Consider the following 26,729-nt stretch of genomic DNA (forward strand, 5'->3'; position numbering starts at 1 on the left):
ACATGCAAACAAAGCCAATAACACACATGCTATTCTTTCCCAGCTGTGCTCTGCAAACATAAAGACAGTCACGTGCAGATTAATTAGTTAAGTGCACAGGTTGGCAGCAAAACAGCTTCAGACTCTGTCACCATGACCACTATGCATTCTTTAAGCCGCTACCATGCTCATACAGTCACCAAACAAACGTGTATCTATAGATGCTTGGAAAACCTGCCTGACAATCTCACGGATTATAAACCTATTAACCTATTAATCACGTATACGACACCTAAATGGAAACTATAATTCATTTTCTGGTTAAAGTTCTGATAAATCTTGCTCTATACACCAAATTTGTTATAAAAAACGGTGTCTTTGATCATTTTCCATTAAGACACCACCCAATTATATTCTGTTCTGTTTTGATTCAGATATCAAAGCAGTAGAAAAGCTCCACATTTTAGAAACACTCTGTTAAATCTCTTGTTGCTTTTACATTGAGAAGATACTTCTTTGCTTTTGTGGCTTATGGTCTTTCACTGCAAAGCCTAATAAAAATAAAGCATGGCTGCCCCTGTATCACAAAGAAGCAATTATTATCTATGTAATTTTTATATACATCTTAAGTGCTGTTTCTCCAAAAATACACTTCTGTGTTTAGACAGGAATGAAAATTTCAAATGTGCATTACACATTGTACATAATCATTAAATTATTCAGTTTACACTTCAATTTAATTTCAGATTCCAAGAACATTTCAGATTGAACGTCTCAGTTGAGTGACCCTGCAGTGGGTTTGGATTCAGGACTTGTCTGTCCATCTGTCTGTCAGTCTGTCTTCTCACCTCCTGTGTCTCCTGCTCTGTACGGGCAGGCAGGCAGGCAGGCAGGCAGGCACGCACGCACACACACACACACACAATATCAAAAAGATGCACACAAACACAATACACACAATCTCTCCCTAACACACGCACCAAGACACACATCTCGCGTGTGCTATGGTGTGCGTCACAAGTGCCATCTGCTTGCTAATCAGAGCAGTTTTCTACACATTTGTATTCCCTCTTCTATCGCCGACTTCAGTCTATGGTAGTGCAGCAAAAGTTGAGCTTAAGTGTGATGGACATCCATGCAAAAACAGTGAGTCTATATTAAACCAGTCTGAGAACAAACTCTTCTAAACACAAGATGCATTTTATCAGAAAACAAATGATAATTATGTACAAGTGTTCAAAAGTCATAATTTTAGATATTTTTTTTTCAAATTATGAAACCAGAATGCAGGTTTATCGCCACGCTTCATGAATTCATAAACCCTTGTGGTAAAATTTGTGTTCATCCTGATCTGCCTGTCTGCCAAACTGGGGTGTATGTGGTCTACTTAAGAGAGTGTGCTGCGACCTCCTAAAACTCAGAGCCGGGTAAAAACTCCACATTTCTACTTCAAAACATGGCCTACAGAGCTGGGCTGGCACAGAAAGCTATTTTTAGCCACAGGCTCAAAGGGAGAGCTTACATTCCCGTCTGAACTGTGTCACTCACAAACTTTTCTCACACTTTTTTTCAAATAAGAGATTGAGTACAGGCAGCTACTTTCAAAGTGACTGTGTCTCCGTGTTTGACAGGGGCAGAGGCTGAATAAAACTGCGCTAAAGTTTCATGAAGAAAAAAAAAGCAGCTAAACAGACTTCATGTGTGCACATGAATGAGGCTGTGAAAAGGGAATAGCTATATGTATTCTTAAGTTTTATGCACTATAGAACGCCACCAGATGTTCACACGACTTACTGCGAGCAGTGCTGTGTTAATGAGACTGACCCTTTCTAGAACGCAGTATCACACTTCCCTTACATAGCCTTGCCAGGCTACTTATTAACCCTAAATCTTCAGAACTCTCATTTGAATATGTCAGTAGTGGTAACACAACCTACAGATAAGGAGGTAGGTGACTTAGAACGGTGTGGATTAACATATTTTAGGATGAGAAGTTCATGGATGAGAGAGAAAAAAAAAGGTGCTAAATGCATGTGCTGACTTCATGGTCAATTGTTAAGTCAACAAGTTCTTCTGAGCATGCTAATTAGAGTTGTTAGCGCAGGTACACACACGCTCAAGTACACACAAGCACACACAGGATGTAATTACTGCAGCAGCACACAAACGTAGTCGTGTTCCAGCCACAGTCTTTGCAAGTAGCACAAAATGATGCAATCCTCTCCCTGCCTTCAGCTCCAAGAAGCCAAAACATTCAAAATGTAATTAATCTCCAAACTGCTGCCACAGATACAGAAGCTCTGCAGTCCACAATTAGACCCTTTAATACGATACTACAGCTATCAGTCTTATTGTGTCTATGTTACCCAATACGAAGTCACAAGACCCCTCAGTAATGAACCTGTGTACACAACTGTGCACTGCAGTGACAGATGAAACACTATCACTGTTATCAGGCATCAAGGTTTCAGCCTCTTGAAAATATAACAACTGGTGCTGTGTATTGTTTTACATCATCAGGTACAAATTTATCTTGTGCGTCACATATTGTAGGGTAAATTTAATCCCTGAGCGGTCCCTTGTTTCAGACTGAAAATGAGATTGATCACAGATGGTTGTGCTCTAAATATCTTGTGTAAAAGGATAGGAAAATGTGATAATGAGAGTTGAAGGCTGGACTGACAGAAAACTGAGTGAGAGTCAAAGACGCATAGTTACACACAGAACAAAACAGGGTTGCAGAGAGAAAGAAGCATGGTTAAAATAATAATAATAATTTAAAAAAAATAGAAATTACTATTTTTACACTATTACTCCATCAACCTTTAATTTTTATTCCAGATTGCTTTGTCTGTTTTGTGTTACTTCTAAAAGACAGTCAAATTTGAATGAGTTCAGCTCTTTCTTTTTACGTAATGACAGTTAAAATTGTAAAGGCAGCTAGTTCTAAACATTGAACTTTCTCCCAAAGGTTACACGTATTTCACTGTTTATTAAAATACAAGGTAGCCACTGAGCCTAGGCAATAAAAACTAAACCCACAGGAAATGTTTTAAGAATATAAGGTCATACATCTCACCATCATCCAGTGTGATGTCCTGTAAGCCAATGGAGCGGAAGGTGGGCTCCCTGTCCTCTGGCTCCTGTTTAATACTCAGCCTCTCCCCATCTGATTGGAAGGGCCCCTGAGGGCTTAGAGGATGAACCAGAGGCCCCACTCCTGCTGGAGAAAGGCTAGTCATGACTGGGCTTGTAGCCTGGGGAGAAAGTTGTCCTGAATGTTGCTGTTGGAGTGGCCCCAGAGGGCTGCCGCCTGAGGTGGGTGAAGATGAGGTGGGAGACTGGTACGGCAATGAGTGGAGCTGAGGAGAAGAAGGCCCAGAGTGGGGAGAGGGGACCATCCTTGGAGGAGGGGCGCTGGACGTTGTGGGACATGATGCTGATCTTTGACTAACTGGGTGATAGCCCATGGCCCTTTGCAGTGGTGTGGAGTGCTGCCCTGTTAGGGGGTGTCCACCTGGGGAGGGCACCTGGGTGGGAGAGCAGTGATAGCTTCCCAGCGTTTGGAGATGTGAGCATGAGGGAGGAAAGAGGGGTTGCTGGCTCTGTGGGGAACCCTCAATGGGGTTGGTTGTTGAAGAGGATGGAGCGGTTGGTGAGGAACAAGGGGAGGAGGGGTACAACATTCCCATGCCCATTGGGTGTGATGTTGCACTGGGGCTCTGCTGAAATGGCATCCTCTCATAGCCCTGAGGAGAAAGGCTGGGCTGGCCGTTGAAGGGCAGGCTGTGACCATGACTGTGCTGCATGGGCTGGTAGGAAGAATGAGGAGGAACAGAAAGGGGAGCAGAGTTCGGGTGATACGTCATTTGGCAGTCTGCAGGGGGGTGATGCAAAATGCGACCCTGGAGCTGGGGCAGGTGCTGGAAAGATGGGGAGCCCAGGGAGGGGCAGGGGGTCTGCACGGGTAGCAGGCCAGGTCCGGAGCCCGTGGCCAGGCCGTGAGGGGAGCTGGACAGAAGGTTATCCGATGGGTGGCCCAGCTCAGGAGAAGGCAGCTGGGTGCGCACCAGACTGCCAGCAGGTGCCCGGGGCATGGAAATAGGAGGTACCGCAGGAAGGTCCAGCTCGTCTCTGTGCTCCTGTTTAACCATAACTAAAGGGACAGAGGTACACACAGACAGGAGGAAGGGAAATGAGAAAAATCACACAGTCAGTCATGTCTGCCAACCAAACACAGCAAGAACATAGATAAAAGCAATATATGCATTTATCAAGCCAGAGTGTTGCCGTATCAACAATATCACTGCTATTTTTGCTTCGGGTACAGTAGTCCAAGGACCTAAACCAGCTACAAAAGTGAGTTGCATTTTTAAGTTTTTCCACATTTTCAGGTCCCACTAGTTTCCTCAGAATTGTGGTTTAAGGCTGAAAGTAGACTAAAAGACCCTTAAAGCTATATAAAATTTAAAAAAAAAAAAAAGCCTCCCAAATTTTTTATACTAAATGGGGCCATTTCCTTTTACTGTGACAGCTTAGAGCACTGCTATGCCAATCAGTAACCTATTTCCCAATCTGGTGCCTAGTGACAGTGAGTTTTATTTTTATCTAGCTCAGAGAGAGAATCAGAGAGAGAGCATATGTTGTCAGTCTGGCTGCCATCATGTGAAGTGTTGTGTGGGAAGAAGAGCTGAATGCCCCCCAGCCCGGATCAGACCAACAGAACCAACGAGTTCACTGACTGTGCTTTTAATCACTTTCTGGGATTAAAAGGCAAGAGGCACAGTAACGGTGCTTTTAAACTTGAAATGGCTTGAAAAGGAGCCAGGGAATACAAATATAAACAGTATATGAATAAGCTCAAGATGTTTTCATCTTTTATTTTCCGAAATTTATAAAAAATTTCGTCCAAATACGTGAGGTTTATCCCCGTTACCTGAATGACAATGCAGCGATTTCAAAAACCAAAACAGAAACAAAGGTTATTTGTTCATCAGTTTTTCTCCAAGTTTTCTCAGAACACATTCTTAAATTGGGCCAGGGCCTCTGCAGCAGCCCACGATGAAACATGAAACCGACTGATTAGCAGATTTCTTTTTTCTATTTTTGCCACAATAAAGGAGGCGGTGTCCGTGGTGACACTAGCGGTGTCAGCGACCCATCTTGACTGACTGAGCAGGGTTATTCTACTCTGCTGTAATTGGCTGAACTAATCTGTCAACGGGGAAAACAGGAACTGCCTGTGCAGAGTGGGCGTGCTTGCAAACAGAAAGGCTGGGTGGGTGGATGGGCAAGGCTGCTTATACACATAAACACACACACACACAAACACAATTATACACACTGCTGCGGTGAAAGTAAGGGTTTGGATGTGTTGCACAAAATGCTCACATGTCAATATATTCCGCCAACTATGTTTTCAGTTTGACTTGCTTTATGAGGGAAAAAAAAACACAATAACAATATCTAATAACAAGACATAAATTTGATCCGAAAAAGGATTTGAAATATTGAAGAAACTTTAACAATAAAACGTTAAGACTGAGTTCCTTAACGTTTTAAGAAAAATAAGTACACTTCACACTGTAACTCACACTCAATGTATAATAAAAGTTTCCTGGATAGCAAAAGATCTGTATCATGCAAATGCAGTGCATGTCAGAAAAAAAAACAAAAACAAAAAACGGTTGGCTCTGGATTGAGAAAGCTTTACAAAATAAACAGTTGGCAGGTGTTAATGTTATTGTTAGTGGAAGAGCCCTCTCTAAACCACAGCAATGCTTTCTTTGGAGAGAGAAAGAAAGAAACGAGGTTAGCAAAGCCCCCGTGGAGAAGCGTGCAACATGATGTTTTAAACTTTTGTCATTAACTTGGGGGTGTCACACAAGCGTGGAGCAATGCCAAATAATGCTTAAAGTATTATCTCACATTGCAAAAATATTAAATGAAGTAATTGTGTACTTTCTTAATTAAGAAAAAAAAACCGTTATGAATCTAGACTCTAAAAAAAGCCCATCTGTGTTTACAAATATGTTCAAACACTTTTTACATATGTTTATTAACGTCAAAAAACACTAAATCTTTGATAAGCTACAAGACATTTAGTATTACAACAGTACGTGCAATCTGCAGTATTATCTGAACATTTTCTATTAGTCTGACACAACCTGAAGGTAAAATGCTTTTACTTTCACTATGTGCCCAATTCCTCATGTGGTCCTTTAGTCTAAAACACCATCAAATCAGATTAAACATCAATTAAACTCAGTAACTAATTAAGTAATTAGGTAACTAGAATAATGCTGATTTTTTTGGTTAATAAAAAAAAAACCCATAACAATTCCAATAGCCTGTGCAACACTACTTCCTTTTACATCGTCACCAAGTCATAATAGCACCTTGAATTCTGTCTTGACTAATGAAGACTTTCATTTATAATTACAGGTCTAATTAATACATTTCTGTATCATTTGTAGAAACTAAAAATGCTGGTTAAACAGAAATCTTGAAGTAAACTATGATCATCACCTTCATCTAATATTTGTTTTTCACTTCCTAGATTGGATTGTGGATCAGACTTTAGTCTGCTCCAAAAATACCATGGTGTTAACAGTCCTGATGGATTGTGTGATCTTAATGTGCAGAAATGGCCCAAACTCCTCAAAACTAAATTTAAGATACATTTTTAAAGCTCTTTCTTTCTCAATCTGTTCTTAAGACTTTTAAGGACCCTTAGCCGCTCTGTTAAAAAACACAAGAATATTTCAACTCACCTGAAAGGTAAGTGAAGCGTTGTGATTGGCTCCTTTTCCGCTTGCCATTGCAGACATAGAACTGCACCTGCACGGCTGAGCTCACGCTCTTACTGTGGTACGGAGGGACTTCCACCACAATGCATGACTACAAAAACATTGAGACTTTTTGTCATGAAACATATCACAAAGTTAAAAGCACTGTGGGGAAAAAAACATAATGTAACTACAAAGTCAAAGAAAAATAAAAGTAAATAAATACTACTTACACCTTGAGTTTTCTCATGGATTATTTTTGCCTCAACTTCCCACTGTGGTCGTCCATCTGGAACGAATGGTTTAGAATTTTTTTTAAAAAAAGGAAAAGGCTGCATAAAGAAGCAAGAGACTTTAGATTGACAGAGATTGTAATGTCAAAGTTAAAATTCTTGAATACACATAAAAGGGACTCCCAAGTTTGTTTTTGAATTTTTGAAATCATCAGTACTGTCTCAAAATGAAAATGAAACTGCACACATTAGGTTATACTAATATATCAAAAAATCATCAACTGCTCCTGAGTGGCAGCCCGGCTAAAAACAACAAAGTGAAGCAGAGTTTCGGTGAAGAATTTACTGAGAACTTGTGTGCGTGAATCATGGAAGCTAAGCTATAATGGTGAAGCAGACAGCATCAGTTTATCGCATCACTACAATACTGCTTCAGGCCAAACACAACTTGAATCATTGCGACTTTGAAATACACTAAAAGAGGGATATAAAATACAGCGAGAAAATTATTAACTAACTAAAACGGCAGGCTATACATGATCACTACTGACTAAAGCACTTTAATTCAGAGACTTTAAAGTAAGTTGTTTTGAAACTTGTTTTGCAGAGTCTTTGTATTTTCAGCCTTCTTAAGTATGGCTCAAAAAGAGCCAAAGGTCTTGGAAAAGTAAAAATTTCAGTTTACTCAGAATATCAGGAGACGTCAAAATGATGTAGATTTAAAAGCCCAAAAGCCTTACGAAGAAAATCTGGCTTCTGAGCCTTTAGTAATCCAAATATCATGCTGTTTGTCTTGCCTGGTTAAAATTATGGAGAAAGCAGTGGAATAATTGTATTTATTCTAACATAAGTAAGTGCCAGGTTTCTGGCTGGAAAACCTCTTTTCCAGCTTTCCTATGAGGGATCTAATTATTTGGCCAGACACCTATGAGGGCAGCTGCTTGAAGGGAAGCAGCTGGGGTGAAAATACTGACAAGTTTGGACTCTGGCTGGAAGAAATCAGTCACTGCACCATTCAGAAGAATATGAACTGTGACAAATAAACTACCCAATTGCCTTTTAGCTTATGTTAATTTGCAGTTACTTTTTTCAGGACGTATGTCTGTGAAGGTTCTGAGAACCTTTTTTCAGGGCGCCTACATGGTGCAAGTAAAATGTGCACCTGCATAGCCTCTTCCACAAAAACCAAAGGATTCCCCCAAATACCACTTTCAGGCATCTGCAACAAGTCTGCAGAGAGGCCTAACCTACATGTAGATCCCAGCAAACTAAGCAGTCTTAGAGGCCTAAGAGGCAGTCTTAGAGTCATTGTAACATATTCTACCAAAATCAACTATGGGTTTTAGAAGGTATTCTGATCACACAGAACATTAGCCTTACTTGTAGTAAGCACAAAAGACAGATTCACTTGATTGCAAAAGAAGAGCTTAACCTGTTGATAAAAAGAGAATTTTTTCCCCCCTCAGTGAAGAAAATGACCTTGAATGCCTTTGAAGCCGACAGCAGTGCATTACAGCAGCACAGCATGTTGACATTCAACAGGCAGCAGCAAGGGCCCCACATGCTCTGTCAGACAACAAGCTTCGACAGGAGCCTCATACCACCACCGAGACAATAACTCGGTTCATCGAGACACCCTGCACACTCCAGACAGAGGGAAAGAACATGCTCTGATTGTGCTGGGAGACAGAATAAAAATATAAAGGGTGATTGCTTTTTATATTGCAACTGTGGGCTTTTTCTTTTTAAGAAGCTACAGCTGAAACACTGGAGTAACCAGGCTGTATTTGAAACAATTCAAGGTAGCCTTTAAAGTCAAACCCCTTCTATAAACAGTCATGCTTGTAAAAACTGACTCATACCAGTTATGGACTCAGTTTAACATCAGTATTTGACAAAGAGTAGCAACAACACATATGTGTAAATTAGTGTAATTGTGTTTCCATCTCCAATTATTGTATATTGCATTAAATTAACAAAAAACAAGATTCATACTAAAACTGTGCAAAACCTAACAAACCTAAACATCTATCTGCTTTAATAGGCTCTCACTCCAACTCAGATACAGATTGGATCTGTATCCGTTTATAGTAAAGTTACTTAGTAGCATCTTGCAATGTAAGTAAGAGTGACAGTGGGCAAATCTCTAGTTTTTCATAAATCTGTTGTCCCTCAATTATGAGAAGCCGTGGAAAAATATCTGTCATTGCCTCTCTTTTTTCTTCCATTCCAATACTTACTCCAATCAGTGTTTTTCTGCACTAAAAGCAGGCGGATTAGTCATAATCAGGTAGATCGTTTACACAAACCCAATCAACATTATTGCCCTCTCTCCTTTCATATTTTTCTTCCACAGTCCACTGCGTTCATGCACCAGCTTTTCTCCCTACCCAAGATGTGCCTCTTGAAGGTTTCCACATTTCTATGCTATGCTTCACCTGGTACACCTTAAAGAGCTAAACACATTCCTCCAGGCAGCTTTTTTTGTCCTTAATTTTTTTTTTTTTCAGAATGCCTCTCACTCACTCACTCACTCACTCACTCACTCACTCACAGAAACATCACTCAACCTTTCTGCCGTGTGTGAACTTGATTCTGTAGCTCTTCATCACAAAAGTGCCTCAGGCAAGCAGAGACTAGCTCAACAAAACTCATGCATTTAAAATTTCCATCCCAAGTAACAGCTATTATATTTGTTGTTATAGAGTCATGTATAAAAGAGAGAAAGGATAAGGAAGAGAAAGAGGCCCACTTAACAGAGACTGGATGAATACCATGGGGGTTTAACTGAGGCTACATGTACAACGCGTTTTCATTGTAAAACAATGTTTTAAATGCAAAAGCTCTCTTTCTAAATGTGGGGCAAAGTGTGTGCATGAGTAAATCAGGAATCAGAGGGTTGGTTTATGTAATAAATACTACAGTAGATGAACAGCAATAACAAAAAGACCAGAGATTTCTTTGTTTGGACAGACAATGAGGTGGAAGTGTACTAATGGCATTAAAAAAAGAGGACTTACACACGCAGGGTGAAATCAAGCAATGTACAGTATGTGTGCCTAGCTATACTATCATGGCTATATTAAGACTGACGAGACCTGTGCAATTGTCTGAACAAGTCTCAGTTTCTTGCTGCACAGACTAAGCCACAATCTTGGATTTTTCAAACTAAACCCAGACCAGAATCACTTTTGGTTAAAGTCATTTAGCGGGTCTTGAAATACCAGATTAGTGAGGGCTGAGGCAAAGGTAATAAAAGTTGCATGCTTTAAATCAAAATGATCTGGATGTAGCTATATCCTGAGTAATTTTTTTCAGCCTAGATAGATATATAGACACTATCAATCCCACAAGGGAATCTTTAGTATTTATTAAACTAATACATTTTCGTTATAGAATTTTACATTCATCTTGTTCCCCACACTCACATACTCTTTACACGACACCAGTATTATTTAGTAGTGTAGCAAGTTTTTGTCACTTGCATACCAAATGCAAGCCCAGTTGATTGTCATTATTGTAGATGCAGAGATGTCCCCATCTCCACTGCTCTTTAGCTTTAGCAGTTCATGTTTGCTGACAGATGACGGACTAAACTAACTGTGGCATGTATTGTACACTTGAGTCTGTAGGTGTTTTTCATGCCATCAACATTACAAAAATCACTTTGCTGCACAAAAATAATTTAAACATTTTAATCGTTTCAATTACAGTGTTTAAGTATATAACGGATGGGTGATTAACAAAACAAACAGTTTGAGGGTGGGGTCCTGCTGCAGTGATTTGATCTTTATTTAAAAATAAAAAAAAGAATGATATCAACGCTATAATCTGCCGCAATAACACTTATTGTGGCAGATTATAGCATTGATATTATTCTTTTTTTATTTTTAAATAAAAATCAAATCAGTGACAACTGCAACATAAGCACGAATGATGATGTACTAATTGTTTAAGTGTTAATAAAAATTATGTTTAAAATGTTTATTATGTTTAAAAAATACTGTAAGCACAACTAACCAACTCACATAACCTGTTTGGAATTTAACAAATTAGCTTGTTGGAACAAGAAATTCCCTGAGGCTAATATAATGATAGCTGTGAATGTAGCTGAGAAGTGACGCAGAAACATTAACAACACTGTTAAAAGAAGTCAGGAATAATTTTACGCTTTTGTAATATATACTGATTTCTCCCGATATTGTCTTTTTTCGAGAAAACAGAGGTCACGGTCTAGTAACAGCACAGAAAATGTGTAATACAAATGCAGAATAAGCACAAGACCTCTCGCAATAATGCATAAAACGTGGGTTTATATGATCTCACCGGGAAGAATATCCCACTGTAAATGATAGAAGAGTAGGTTTGGTCTGTGACTAAAACTATACAGATCGAAATGACACATTTAATGTTTTACTCATGGTGGCTTGTAAAAAGCATGAAATATTTTTGCACACACATTTGGCACGCATTAATTCTGCAGGGGTGGTTCAAGGCTAAGCTGCTGTGCGAACACAAAACTTACCAGGGCCTTTCTCCAGGAAGATGACCTTAGACTCTGGGAAAAAGTTGGCACCAGTGATGACCATCTCTTCTCCCCCGCTGACCAGACAGCTGGTCAGGCTGGATTTCTCCACCTGGGGTAGTTCCTGAGCTGACCGCTGGGCTGGAAGTGGGATAGAAAGGGTTGAGGAGAGAATGGTTATTTGTTGAGCTGTATTATAAGTGACCTTATGTTATATAAGGTATAACATAAAGATAGAACAGACTGTAGATTTAAAACCTCTCTGAAAGCCTACGTATAAAAGAAAAATTATGTATTATATATTTTTGTAGGTCTTTGTAGCTTTATAGATAACCAGGCTAGAAGGGAAGAGAAAAAACTGAGCACATTTACATTTTTAACAGTTATCAAACATTCTTATCTAAAGTAACCACAGCAGATCAAATCTTAAATTGCTGCAAGCTTGCTAATAAACAAGTGTGTATGTGAGAAGGTTTGTGTATTTCTATCTTTGTATCTTTCCTGTTCTGGCTTTCTGAATGAATATTTTTATGTGTGTAAGCTGAGTTTAGGAAGCAGACACTCACAACACTCCACAGGAATGGAGGCAGCCTGCAGCGACAGCACCTTCCCATTGGGTTGAGGGATGTGCACTCTGAACACCACGCGGACCCGTGTGTTCTTTCTTCCGATATCCGTCTCCCCCTTCCGCAGCTCAATGTCTGAGTTCCGCAACTTAAGTATGCCAGCACAGTCGATACTGCAGGGTAATGGGAAAATAGTTGGCCCAATACAGCACCACCGGGATAGCAAGCATCTAAGACAAATTTAAGTAGTAAAGGCCTAGGAGTGATAAAAACCAACCACAAGCCCAGCAGGGGATTGGCAACAAGAAGCCAGGTTGTAATTGCTCAAACTGTTGAAATTAAAAATGCCTGTGAATATGATTTATTACAAGTGTAAATGACAAAACCCCTTCCCATTAATTCCAATGTAAATGAAACCAGGTCTTATATAAATTAATCATTCTGCTGTTATAGGGATCCTAAATTTATTAATAAAATTAGGTTCTCTGCTCCATGGGAAACACTCAAAATTTCCTTCGGCCCCCGACCCTCCTGTTGGTTTAAATTAAGAAAATCTAAAAAATCCCCTTTGGAAGATATTACAACTATGTATAATCATAAAAGAGGTTATTTTTCATTGGACATGACTTCCTTCATGGTGGTAAACTCATAACTAAGTAATGCAACCCTGAAGTGGTCTTGACATTTACCCGGCTGACATGTTGTTTTCAGGGAGGAGAGGAATTTCGAGAACTTTGGTGCTTGAAACCATAATTTCTTGGCTGGCTGTGGCTACGGTTTTCCCAGTGATCCGGTGCACCTGGTAGAAGGCGTGCGGCCTCAAGTAACGGTCATCTGCTGTTCCAATGAACATCTGCAGGTTGATGGGCTTCTCATTGTAGCCAATTAGCTGACACAGACAGAGACAGAAACACAGAACAAAAACAGATGTTAGTCCTTGGGTTCCAGATGAGAGGTGCTAACAAAAGAATACTCTTCATTTCCACTGCCTTAAGAAGCAACCTTTTCTGGAATTAATCTTATTGACAGGTCCAGGATGTTGTGATATTTCTGGCAGAGCCACTGGAGATTTGTCTAACACTCTGGCCTCCCACCAGTCTGACACTGATGTTTTCAACTAATTGACTTCTAATTTTTTCCCTCTGCATACCCGCTCATCATTGACAAGTAAACCTCATGTACTCAGCTGTTTCAAGACAAAAAAAAGTTGTATTTCTACAGTAGTACCACATTAATAATTAATGGTGTACAAATTACCGTAACTGCCAAGGTGCTAAATCAAACGAGTTTTAAGAAAAAACATAACCAAAAAATCCGATCTGTGCGATACTAGTTGAGATTTCAAAAAAAGGTTAATACAGATCAATGGCTTTTTGTATGTAGTGGTTGATGAATACCAAACTGGTAAGGGGCAATGCTCTTTGGCTGTCCTTCGAGAGCTAGAGCTCTGGTTTGAACTCAAACAGGTGAGATGTCTGATGAAGTAAAAGTGTTGTAGGTTGGAGAGACAAGGGAAAGATGGAAAGGAGAGCAAAACCTTTCCTGCTCATAGGGACAGAAAAAAAAATACACAGACTGCACAATCCCACTACTGTTGTAATGTTGTACTTGGCAGACTCTGTGACGGCAGGATGGCACCCCCCTTTATACGCACTCCCACCATACTGCCTCACAAGTCCACACCTCCAGCTCAGATGGAGGGCAGCCCATTGAGGTTAACAGAAAAGAACAAGGCCTTTCATTGCTGTTTCACCCCAGGAACTGCCAAGCCTCAACCCCACCACAGCTGGCTGTTGAACCCTTCCTCCCTGCAGGTTTGCGTCATACACCGCTGTGTCAATGCCTGGTACAGAGTGTTTGGTGCATTGACAGAGAGAAAGTGGGTGTAGCTTGGGATCTGTCGTATGCTCTTCCAAAAGTAGCTAAAATAAAATGACTGAAATCGGTCACCATCAGGAACAAATGTACCTAAATAACAACAGAGAGCAGGCACTGATGCAGGATTGTCTCTGTGTTTTTAAAAAGGCTGACTTTATCTGAAGCCAATTTTAAAACTACATTAGTTCAAAGAAGTATTTCCAGCATTCTTAAAAGGTAAACTGGATCCAGTGGTGAGATCTGTGTTATGGGAATTGTTGTCATTAGATGCATCTTCCTCTCTTTTGCTGTTAATTGCTGCTTCTGAGATCTTCCCCTTTGTGAAAGAAGTCAAGGTATGGCAGTACCTACATTAAATCAAGCAGTGGAAAAACTGAGAAACCCTCAGTGGCAGATACGAGCTATGCAGCCAGACTGCTTGAGGTCTTAATTTTAATTCATTTTTGTGAGCTAAATAAATAAGCTTTTATCTAGAAGGCGTCAATAAAAGGTGGTTTGTTTTTAAAAACAGCCAAACGCTGTTTGTAGCTACTAAACAAAATTAGACTGGTTATTATACATTTCTCTATAATTTCCAGTGTTTCAAGCTGAAACCACACCTTGCTGCAAAGCATTATGGCATGCATCAAGTGCAATGACAGAAAGGGATAAAGTGGCCAAATGTATATTTGGTTAAAAATGTGTTAAAAGTATTGTTTTATGTTACGCAGAATTTAAGGTTTGCTGATGGGTACCAAAGAAATAACTGGCTGCATTTCAAACTGTGGCTTTCAAAAAAACACATACAAACAAAAAACCCCACAAAAAACAGAATTTCCCCTAGGCTTAGCCTGAGTTTTCAGAGCAAAAGCTCCCCGCCCAATGGTATGTTGACACTTCTCCACCACATCCTGCAAATTTGTTTCATTAATGCCCAGTGATGGATTACTTCAGCTGAATGACTAAACAAAAAAGTGATTCACATTGCTGTTGGGTGTGTGTTTTTGCCTGTTCTTAAAGTGTAGACTGTGATTGCAATAAATAAAATATAATCTCAGTGGCACTATTGACACGGTTGATGACCACAGAGGTTAGCTTCCTCCCTTAAAAAATTATAAATTCAAAGAGGGGACCATACATTTTTGCAATCTAACTTCATCATTTAAAACTGACAGATACAGTCTTCTCTTTCTCACCATTATCCATGTGAATCTGAATTCAACACAGAACATCTGGCACAAGAGATGTATTCGGAAGGAAGCTGCACCAAGGGCCAACATGAGGCCCCTATAATAACCAGTAATGGGTTCATCTTTAAAAACCACATTAGATCTTAAAAGCCACATCGAAGAACAAACCTTCCAAGTAACGAGCTAACAGGTAATTATGCCCACCAGCTTGAATGGATCCACGGCTATAAATGACACCATTTTTCTGGAGTCATGAAATGTAGAGTCACAGGAATCAACAGTCTGTGGGCTGTGTTGCTTGTTTTATGATCATGCCTGCACAGTGTGGAAGTGATCATAGACAGTGCTTGCACGTGTGTGTGTGTGTGTGTGTGTGTGTCTATAAATCAAGACATGTTTATTTGTAGCACCATGTGTGTTCCAGACAGGGTAAAAAGAGTTAAAAGTGTCTGGAAAAATGCATCTGTGAGAGGACAAACAAATGGCCAAATAAATGAAAAGCACAAAAAGCACAGAAAATCTTCTTTCTTTCTTTTTTAAAGTACGGTACGGTATGTGGTTTTTTGTTTTTACTATTAGTGACAATAATACCTGGAGCTGATTTGTTGAGGGTAAACACGTTTAACACTCTGTTAAATAAAGTGGAAACCTTGTTTTTCTGCAACCATGAAACAGAAGGTCTCCTTTTCTCCTTCCATTCATTTAACCCCTTCATCTTGACCTCTTTCACTCTCTTTGTGTACACATGAGGGATTCTATGTGGAGCAGGAGTGTTGACAAATATACAATTAGCAGGCCATGAGTTGTTTTCAAAATCAAATAATAAACTGGCAAAACCTGATAAGAGAGCCAGAAAGAAAAGGCTCACTTCAGCAGTCTCAGTTAATCAACCCCGCAGATGAAACAGAAACATACTACAACACGTGCCAAGCTAGTCTCTGTCATAGTTAGTAAACCAAAATTGCTTTTAGTCTGGCATTTCCTTCACTTGGTTTACTTTGATTAATTTAGATAAGTGAAAAAACAGCAGCTTCACAAAACTGATCTACATGTGTAAGCACACAGAACGAGTACAGCAAACAAGTAGTGAAAGCTGCACAAAAGAAAAATATGTCACTGCATTTTTTAAACCTTATTAACCTTTCAAATCACTGCATTTGTTTGTAGAGCACTACAACGAGGATCAGAAAAAGTAATCTAACTACACTTCAGGTGACCTTTTTACACCTTCAGTTCAGAAACTGGATAAAGCATCACCTGCTAACAACAGGACATGTAAACAAGCGCACATGCCATGGCTGTGATTGTGCCATGGTCTTGGCACAAGACTGCCGACTCCTCTTCTCGGTAGTGGATGTACACGACACATACGGTACCCTTGACTTGTTTCACATTCCTGAGTGCCCCATCCTCCACCCCCTATATCCACGGCTGAGTGTGAAATACCACAGGAGGGTGGTCTCTACACTTTCAACTCCTCAGCTTTCTGCCTGTTCACTGAGCCCTGCTGGTCAGTCAGCATGCAACTCAGGCCTGATAGAGATCAGTTCTTATATTAAACCAAAGTGACATTAAAACCCATCACATGACCCCAGGCCAATGTTCACCAGAGCATGTAACTAACTTCTGACTTCTATCTTCTGACCATGGATAGAGTTTGGGATGAACTCCCTCCCCTAAAATAAAACTCCGGGATACAGTTACATACTCAGCTCATACTAAATAAAGTACCACTTATTTTCGGCCTTCATCTGTTCCACTGATCCAGTAATAAGGCTAGAAGCTGAGGGGGAAAAAAACATTGTATCCATATAGAAACATGGCAGATTAAAGGGGAAAAACTTCACCTCATGGGATACGACTGGATCTGGTGACTCTGTAATGCCATGGAGGTGCACTTTGCTCACATAGTTTGAGTCTGCTTGTGCCAGTAAAGGAAAAGGTTACCTCAAATAAGAAATTCAGAGTAATTAACTTTATTTTTTGATGATTTTTTCTTTTCTTTTTTTATCCTGGGGGAAGTGGTCTCTTCTGGGATGTCAATCATGCACAGAGTGTCACTGAATGGTTTCACAAGTTTAAAATTCTGGAAATCATGTGCTAGGACCATTTGCAGTGATCACACACCAATCCAGCTGATTACCTAAAGGCAGGCTAGGAAGGTCCCAGCGTGTTTGTAGTCCGCAGGTGCTACACAGAGCCTAGCAATCCTTGTTCTATGTGTTGTAGCTGAGTATTGTCACCAGAGGGCAGCTTCAAAATTATGTGGAACTGTGCTTATTTCGCTCTTCTTTTGGTTCGTAGTGCACTCCGCTGTCGTTTCCTTTCCTGTTGAGCCCAACTTTTCAAACAAATCAGCATTCTGCATATGCATAGCACAGTCTCTGCATAGCTAAAGACTTACACAAATGGACACCAATAATGTAGTGATCCTTACCCAAAATAAGTGTCACTGCAAATATAAATTTTCCCTGAGTAAAGTTTTTCAATCTGGTGGGAGTGGTTCCTTATTCAGGGTGACATTACCTCCCATCGACAGGGCTGATAAAAAGCAGCATTGCGCTTAATTCTGAATCCTGAACATTGTCACGACAAAGTCACTCAATAACTATAAAAATACCAGCACTCACTGACAAGTATATTTCGTCACAGATCAAGACTAAGGTGTGGGTAATCAGCACAATTTGCTAAAAACAATAGCGCCAATATATGTAGAGAAAAGGTCCAAATGGTTATGGCAGATTTTGAAAAGCCAAGTTAGATAGCACTGGTTTATGGGGTCAACGCCTAGGTGCACTGAAGCAGTTCTGATGTTCCAAAACTCCACTAAAGACACATCATATTTTATTTTAATTTACCGTTGATACATAAATAGGCACATCTCTCTTAAGAAACAAACACACAAACAAAAACAAAAAAGCAAAAACATTAAAGCTCCTCTTAAGAGCTGTTCTGGACATCAGGAGATCTGATAATGGAACATCAGGGAACAGCACCTGCTCTCAAAAGAAAAACACAGGCTCTCTTCACACACACAGTGCTTTATCTACAACCTGGCATTCATTACATATGTCTTTTACTTATTTTGTCCTCTTCCTTTTTTTCCCTTCACTCTCTTCAAACCCGACATGTTCTTTCATCTCTTTCTTTTACGTTTGTCACCCTCTCTTCTCTATCCTCTTATATCCTCTACCTTCGATCTAGCTCACTGCCGTAACTCGACACTGTCTAACAGCTAGCGCCTGAGTCTGCTAAGTTGTTTCGCTGTGTTGCTCCATTGTTACCATGGTGAGACTCTGTGTGTATGCAGGAGTGTGTGTGTGTAAAGAGTGAGCAGCCACGTCGATGTAAACTACAGCCCTAGAGCGTATACCGGTTGGTGTATGTGTGTCAGACAATGTGTGAATTTAAGTGTACTGACTCTAGTGTAAATTGCGATTCTTGCAAAGTTTTGTCGCCTGTGAGTGTGCGTGTCTGTGTGTAACAGCCTGACCAGCATGTGTGTGCAACAGATGTAAAAATGGGAGAAATGGTGGTCAAGGTCACCAGAGGACCCGTTTTTACTGGCAGTGGTTTCCCTAGTGTGACATGGTGGCACCATGGCTTGGGATCTATGCACACACACACACACACACACACACACACACACACACACACACACACACACACAGATCAGCTCACCCAGGCTTGCTGTTTGCCCAGCACACTAGGGAGGGCAGCAAGAGCCAGGGGGCCGGTTAACTGTTTGTTTAAACAAGGTCAATACATGCGCACACTCATGCGCGTTCACACTGTCACACACAGAGAGCGTTTACTGTATACTGCATGAGGGCTGTATATGGCCTTGCTAAGCTGGTCCAAGCGCAATTCTTCTTATTCCTCATTCTAACCTCCCCCCCTTTTACTCTTCATTATGCACATGCACACACCTCTCTCCTTCTCCTGCTCTCAGCAACTGTTTTCTTTCTGTGCTTTAAGCCTGATTACAACAAATGAGAGCCAAGCTTCTGACATGTTTACATCAAATACAACCCTGAGGCAAAACAACACTAGCTCCAGCCAATTCACACAGTGCAACCCGCATGGCTCTGCATTATTGTTTGTGCGTCTCTTCACTGTACCCCAGTCTATTCAGAATCAAAGGAAGAGACATAGCGGCACAAAAAATTACAAAAATACATGAAAGAAACTGAGGCTGATAAAATAAGAAGGGGCTAGAGACGCCGTAGAGACAGAAAGTAATAGAGTTATGGACAAGCGTTCAAGCACTAGGACCAAATCATTTAATGCATCCAAGCTGGTAGAAATATATGGTCGTCTCAAACAACTTTTGTCGTATTCTGTTCCAAATGCTTGTTACCAGACACCATAGCCTCATTTAGATTCCTTAACTATAGTAACAGATTAAAGATGGAGATAATAAATTTTGATATTTGATTTTTTTTTTTTCATGCACGCCGTAAAAATACAGGATAGTCCTGTTGTGTTTATGCACCTTTTCTTTGGGGGGGGGCTTCACTTGCTCCACATCTGTTGTGTCTGCCTCCACCTATCTGTAGCCTAGTCAGTAATACCAGAGGGGTCCTTATATTTGTCTGGGTGTTGTAGCACTCAAATAAGCTGGTTAAATACGCACAAGGATACCTCAGCCTTCAGCCAGCCAGAGAGGCTTTGGACTTATATGTCTCCTAGCAACAGGTGTACTGATTAAGGTCTGCAGCTAGCCCCAGAGGAATGACTAAAACAGCCAGTCACAGATGTAGCCACATCCTACAATGAAAAGTTATATTAAGACAGTCAGATGGTCCCTATTGTATCTTGTTGAGAGCAGTTTCGGGATATCTTTTTAATACAACATTGCTACTTTAGTTCAGAACCATATTAGTCAAAATAATATAAAGCTTAATTATTTTTAAAGGGTTGGCTTTGTTCTAGGACCTCCAGGTTGTTCCACGTGTGGAACAGTCTAAGACAGGACCTCCCATTAGAATACAGAACAAAACAGGCATCACTGACAACAAATGCAATATTCATAAGTGAGATAAAACATTAAATGGAAGAACATGGGGTGGAGGTGGGACATGGAGTGGCCTTCACGGGAAACTGCAGGCTGGAACAGCTCAAATACTAACAGAAGAGAATAGGTGATATGGACAGATGGAGATCAGTTGCTCCTACCTTAGATTTTGGGATTGCTGGCAGAGTGATTTTGTGGCCTAACAGACTAATTGGTTTTACCAACAACATAGACAAATCCAATTTATGTGTGGAAATCCCCATAAAAAGCCCATTCTATGCCAGAAAATCCACAGATGTCTGAGGAACGCATGTTGAATTTAAGCTTATATCCTGTCTGCTAGGACAAAAGGATTATATTTCCATTTTGTTATTTTGTTACTGTCACCCATGAAAGTTTACATATTTTGCTGGAAACTAGATTGAGATGGTAGGATTTACCAAATCCCTGCTTTATGGATTAAAAGCTTGAATTGCTACTACAAAGCTATAGTTGGTCAACTATATAATTAGCCACAAGTATCAGTCTTTGCATAAGAATAGGTAACATTCCTCAGATTCTATGGAGCTATAAATCATGTCTATCATAATAACTCAATGTAAAAAGTAATTCTTTCTTTGTCTGGCTACCATGCATGCAGACAGAAAACCAAGGCTTCAAGACCCTTTTCCCCCCTCAAAAGATCAGTGATAACCAGCAGATCAAAACCATAACCCTAAATTTTACATATATTAACAAACCAAGATCATGTCAAATTTGCAACCAATCATGGTCTCATGTTTTATTTAGTAAGCAAGAGTTAGATGAATTACATATAATGCTCCCTCACACTTAAGTGAGGCAACAGGATCTCCCCAGTGGTTATTCTGACCAGTTTCTTCTGTGGTTATGGTTCTTAAGAGGCACTATATCCTGTGTGTGGGGCTCATTACTCCAGGTTTTAAAATAAATGACCTAAAACCACTTCTTATCTTGCCCATTCATTCATTCATTTCCAATGACTAAGTGACTAAATAGAAACACGCTAACATATCAAAATTAAGTTGTTAAATAGGTTTTATGAAAAACATATTTCAAACTTGCAAACACAGCAGTAACACAAAAATAAAGATGAGAGTAGCCTTCATAACTCTGTTGGGACTCCTATTGAAAGATAAACAACCAACTAAGTGAATAATTGGCAGAACACAAAAAGCTAGTAGATGCCTAAATGACATAACAGAGACATTTGCAAGAGTGTGCCCCCTATGTACTGAAGGCTGTTCTCACACTAGATGCCTGGGTCTGAGTCCACTGTTTTCTTCATTTTATCCACCCTCTTTCTTTCTCTCTCCATTCATACTGATCATTATACAATAAAGCCAATAACCCCAAAAGCCAAAAAGAAAAAAAAAAGAAAAAAAAAACCATTACAACTGCTAAAAGAGAGGCCAGAAAAATAGGCCTTTCTCTCAGACATCTGTAAGTATACAGACCCAGAAGAACTGAAGACACTGATATAAGAACACACAAAGACAAAGAAGGTATATGATAACCTACTCTGCTGCTCCTAATACTGCAACAGAGTAAGGCAAACATATTTAATCCTTTAAACTGCACCAGCTCCACATTGTTTTTTCTGTTGACACAGCAGTTCTGTGGTGCACTGATTTGTGCAACAGTGCAATCACAAAGGGAAGTCATTAACATGGCCAGATGGCAGCTATGGCATCATCTGGTGACATCACACTACAAGACTCTAAAAGAGTAAAAGGACTCACAAAGTGCAGATGATATATAATCTACAGAAAGGACAACTGTAGGGGTTTCATAGTATTTATCTTTGAAGAAGAGCTTGCACTGACTATAGAGCAGGAAATAGTAACAAAAAGAAGACGGGTTTTTAATGTCTGCAGGATTTGAAATACATAAAAAAAACAAAAACACAAACTCTATATATAAATCTAAATCTATTCAAACTCTTTGGCAGAGAAGATGCAGTCAAACATGGCGAACCCTGTGACATTCTGCCTTCAGGGAACAACTTCACACAAATAGTGCACCTGGAAAATATGCTATATACAAATGTTCTGATTCCCCATGTTCAATATATACTGAATCTGTTGTATGGGATTTCCTCCAATAAGAATGCATGTTTCCTATATTTGCCATTTATGCTTTTATTTAACTTATGTATGCCCTTATATCCAGCATCTTATTGTGTGTTCTCAAAACAATAACACAAAGCACAAAGTGTGTGTGTTTGTGGTTTTGGTTTTCGAAGTAAATGTGTTTCTGTAAAAACAACAATGACATGACAGTGTAAGAAATGACCTTTCAAATAAGGTGTTTTTTTGCACAGTGAATTCAAAGACGCTAAAGAGACTAAACAGTAGAGCAGTGCATGTTTGGTAAACAAAGACTGACTGTTAGACCTGCTAGACAAGTGCTTTCTGTCCTCATAGTAGTGCAAGACAATGGTTAATTGCTTGTCAAGTGTATTTAATGTCTACACTCACATACGGGTTGTGTACGTGAAATAATTGTTATTAATATTAAAAGAAGTGACTTGTTCAAAGTTGAATACAAGTAATGAATGTTGAGGCATGAAAACCATTAACTTTAAAAACTGCTACTGCATTAAACATTTTGAAAGAATATGTGTATTTGTTGAATAGAGATCTCTGTAAGGACTTCTTTAGTTTCATGTCACAATTAATGTATATTCAAACAGGTAAACGAATAAATGACTCACTCGCACATTCTTCTCACTTGTACAATCGATTCACCCACACATTTTCTTTCTGTGCATGCAGCTCCACACCATTGCTGTTATCTGTGCCTTTCCCTCACTGTCTCTGCTTATCCTCTCTGTGACAGTGCATTATTGTTTGTAAATCTGATGATGAAAGTGTGTTCTAGCAGAAACACATTTGATTTTCATTTTCATCACTGGTAGTGGCAGCTTACTGCTACTGAATACAAACAGTAACGGCATGCTGAGAAAGATTTAGCAGCAATCTGTGAAGATCAAAGAATCATTCTGAAGGAGATTTATTGTATGGCAATTTATCAAGTAAGTACAGTAAGTACAAACCAGATTCCTGCTGGGTTTGGAAATGACTTTTAAATTGCCTTCTCTGACCTGAGATATATATATTCTCTAGTCACTAACTACTGCAAGGCAAGTACTGTAAGTTATCAATTCCCTTTAGGAATGAGAAATGAGGGCAAGCGTGGCAAATGCTTGGTTGAAAAAATTTGATAGCTAAATTATGCATCGTCACATATGGCTATACTGAATCTCAGTCTAACTGAGGTAGAAATGGTTAATGATTGGCCTGAAGGGAGCCTGCATGACTGAATGTATAAGGACATAGACTGTTTCTAAAGCAACAAATGGCAGTGGTCTGCATGCCCTTGTTTTGTGAGGTGTATTTTTGTTTGGGCACACTGCTTATTCGTAGCGGCCATGGTTCAGGGGATTGGAAGCACATCTGTAACCGGAAGGTTGCCAGTTCGATCCCCTAGCTCTTTCTGTCCTGGTCGTTGTGTCCTTGGGCAAGACACTTTACCCTACCGCCTACTGGTGTTGGCCAGAGGGGCCGATGGCACGATATGGCAGCCTCGCTTCTGTCAGTCTGCCCCAGGGCAGCTGTGGCTACAACTGTGGTTTGCCTCCACCAGTGTGTGAATGTGAGAGTGAATGAATAGTGGAATTGTAAAGCGCTTTGGATGCCTAGAAAAGCGCTATATAAATGCAATCCATTATCATTCAGTACCACAGTCCAAAAAGAAAATGATGTACGCGGCACTGAAGCACAAACTAGTAAAAGCAATCCCATCTGGATGACTGGACTACCAACCAATCTATCAGTCTGATCTCAGTCATTGTTAGGTTACGCAACAATGATTATGGCCAAGCATTAGACCCTTTATTAATCACATACAAAGAAAGCTTGTCACTGGGACCTTAAAATATTAATGAGAATCTTCCTCTCTCTCTGAGTCAAAAGCACACCATAGCTCTATGCTGGCTCACCGACTCTCTCACAGGTGCTATCAAATGACAGACCAGCTGACCAGGCTACAGTGACAGCTCTTGTCTTCTTGCTTCAACAAACTGATTGACAGTCTTCTCGCGGGACAGTCCGTGTGACAATCTACTCATCCAAACATGTAAACTGACACCCTGAATCCAGTGTCTGTTCCCTACAACCAGCAGATGTTTGAGGTGCAAGCCTGAACACTTACGTTTTTTATAGTCAAATAACATACAACGATTCTAGTACATAATAGGCAGGTGCTGAGATCTTTGGGAAAGCAATGAATGATCCCATTTTTCACCAACTCCCTGATGTGTCAGGTTTATATTATTAGAGAGTATTTGAATTTTTAGCCAGAGTGTTGATCCTTGCACAAGCTATGTGGAAAAAATATATTTCAATAATCAGCAGAGGAAAATTCCCACCAACTGCTGAATTTAGAAAGTTGGGTTCAGCCTTTTTTTCCATTTCATGTTTATTTTCAATCATGTAGGCTTCACGAGTTGACATCTAGACTGTGGTTGGTACAGTGGGAACTAGATAATGTAAAGTATAAGTTTAGGAATGCATGGCAAGCATTGTGTTAACAATAAATCAGTCCTGAGCTACGGGAATTTAATACTCAGGCAAAGGCATTATTTCTTGTATTTTGCTCAGCTTATGCTCTGTAAAAGTCATTTTGGCTTTTTTGCCAAAAGATCTCAGTACAAAAAAAGGAAAACTGAAAAAAAAGAAGAAAAAAAAAACAAACACACACACCACTAAGCTTTTTAGTAGTAAAAATCTTTATAACATTTCTTAACGTTGAGTAGCAGGAAGAGTTACCTTTACAACTGGATGGCCACCGGATGCTGCTTTGATGGCCCCTCGGCTGCCTTCAGTCTCATAGTGTGCTCTGTGGTGGGCTTTGGGTTGTACCTCTATCTTCAGTTCATACTGGCCAAACTGGCTTGGCAGCGGCCAATCTAGAGGAGGCAGTGAAGAGGTCCTGAGGAGGAAAGGGAATACCACGAGCATGCACATGCACACCCACACAGAGAGACAGAGACATGAAAGCTTTGGTAAGAGTTGTGTTGTTCGAAATATCCAAAAGCTTAAGCCTTAAGAGGGCACGGTCTTATTATGTTATTTAAATGTAGATAAATCATTTTAACAGTCATAAAAGGTCAAGCAGCACAATCTAAAGGTAATGACTGATGACAGCAATCTGTCTTAAAGATGTCTTTAAACATTCAAAGGCTGAAAAAGTGGTAATCCCCTTTCATGGGCTGAAATGGTGCAACAGGTACAAAATGGGGGTATAAAATGCAGTGTGCTTAGCCCCATCAGACAGTGAATCACTGGAATACCCACATGTATGAATCCTGTTCTTAAACGTAACACTTGTTATAGGTCAAGTTAAGCCTTAAACGGTGAATCATTTCCTAAGAGGGACTTTTTTTGTCTGAGTCTTTACTCGTTTACTGTGTGGGTCAGTGAATAGGTGGTAGGACAAGAGTGTGTGTCAGACGATGCATATTAATCTGTGTGTGGGTCTGTGTGCATACTGTAGAAGTATATATTTTATGTGCTGCAAACTGCATGGGCTAGCATTGTGTGTGCTTTTCCTCGGGGCCTCTTTTTGTTATCTGTGTAGGCCACAATCATATTTGAACAGCTGCACTCGAAAACAAAACACTCAATGGCCTTCTCCACAGAGGAACTAGGTCTCTCCACTTGAGTGCATTACAGCAGTTTATCCCCAAAACATTTTGTAAACACTATGAGCCATTAATATCAACAAAGCCATGGCCTATTCATTAATTTTATTTTATTTGTCTATTACTGCACGTATTGTTTTTGATTATTATTTATTTCAATATTTTTAAGAACATTAAATAAAAATAACGACTTGAGAGTAGAGAGCCACGTTCCCAAACACATTTTGACATATGGACAAAAAACCCGATCATTTTTGTCTTGAATTGGTGCAAGCCACACTTCAATCCATTGCCACACCATGAACTGTTCGTGTGTCATGTTATTTTTTCTTTCACTAGTACAACACACGTATTCGGATGCATGTGAATACATGCAGCTGTGCATTAAAGGACTGAATCCATTATTGTCTCAGTACTTTAGACAATTATAAGTGTAAGTTTTATTAATGATCTGTGCCTGAGTACTGACCACTGTAAGCTCTTTGTGCAGTGCCCTATTTTAGAAGGTGCAGCCTTCGAGCATCAAAATTTACTCTAAACGGTATGACAGAATTTTGACAGCCCAAATAATTTCAGAGGAAAGTTTGTAAAGTTTTAGCCAGTATAGCCGACTCACTTTTCCATTTTGAGAGGCCTCTTACGAGCAGTCTGATCAAACTGAATTAAGGACATGTGAGTCAGGCTTTCAGTGGAGCCGTTTCACTTCTTAAACTACCAAACAACATAAAACCACAAGGAATACTTATTTTTAGAATGAAAAGGCAAGTCTCGGATATTATATAAATGTTTTTTTCCAGCTAACCGAAGCTTTTGATTTCACACCAACTAGCTATACTATACAGGTTCTCC

General features: G+C 39.8%; 1 protein-coding gene across 2 annotated transcripts in view; it reads right to left on the bottom strand.

Annotated features, from left to right (window-relative positions):
- The window catches only part of nfatc3a (nuclear factor of activated T cells 3a), a 58,805-nt gene that overhangs the window by 9,643 nt on the left and 22,433 nt on the right, over positions 1-26,729 (bottom strand). For both annotated transcript variants that reach the window (XM_005733352.2, XM_005733351.2), the window contains exons 3-9: positions 25,006-25,168; positions 12,781-12,980; positions 12,092-12,264; positions 11,526-11,666; positions 7,001-7,056; positions 6,753-6,879; positions 3,059-4,135 (exon numbers count right to left, since the gene is read on the bottom strand). In XM_005733352.2, coding sequence (XP_005733409.1) covers positions 3,059-4,135; positions 6,753-6,879; positions 7,001-7,056; positions 11,526-11,666; positions 12,092-12,264; positions 12,781-12,980; positions 25,006-25,168 — 1,937 coding nt within the window. The remainder of the gene's footprint in view (positions 1-3,058; positions 4,136-6,752; positions 6,880-7,000; positions 7,057-11,525; positions 11,667-12,091; positions 12,265-12,780; positions 12,981-25,005; positions 25,169-26,729) is intronic.

This window comes from Pundamilia nyererei, unplaced genomic scaffold (assembly GCF_000239375.1).
Source record: "Pundamilia nyererei isolate P.nyererei 1_Seehausen unplaced genomic scaffold, PunNye1.0 scaffold00051, whole genome shotgun sequence".
Lineage (NCBI taxonomy): Eukaryota > Metazoa > Chordata > Actinopteri > Cichliformes > Cichlidae > Pundamilia > Pundamilia nyererei.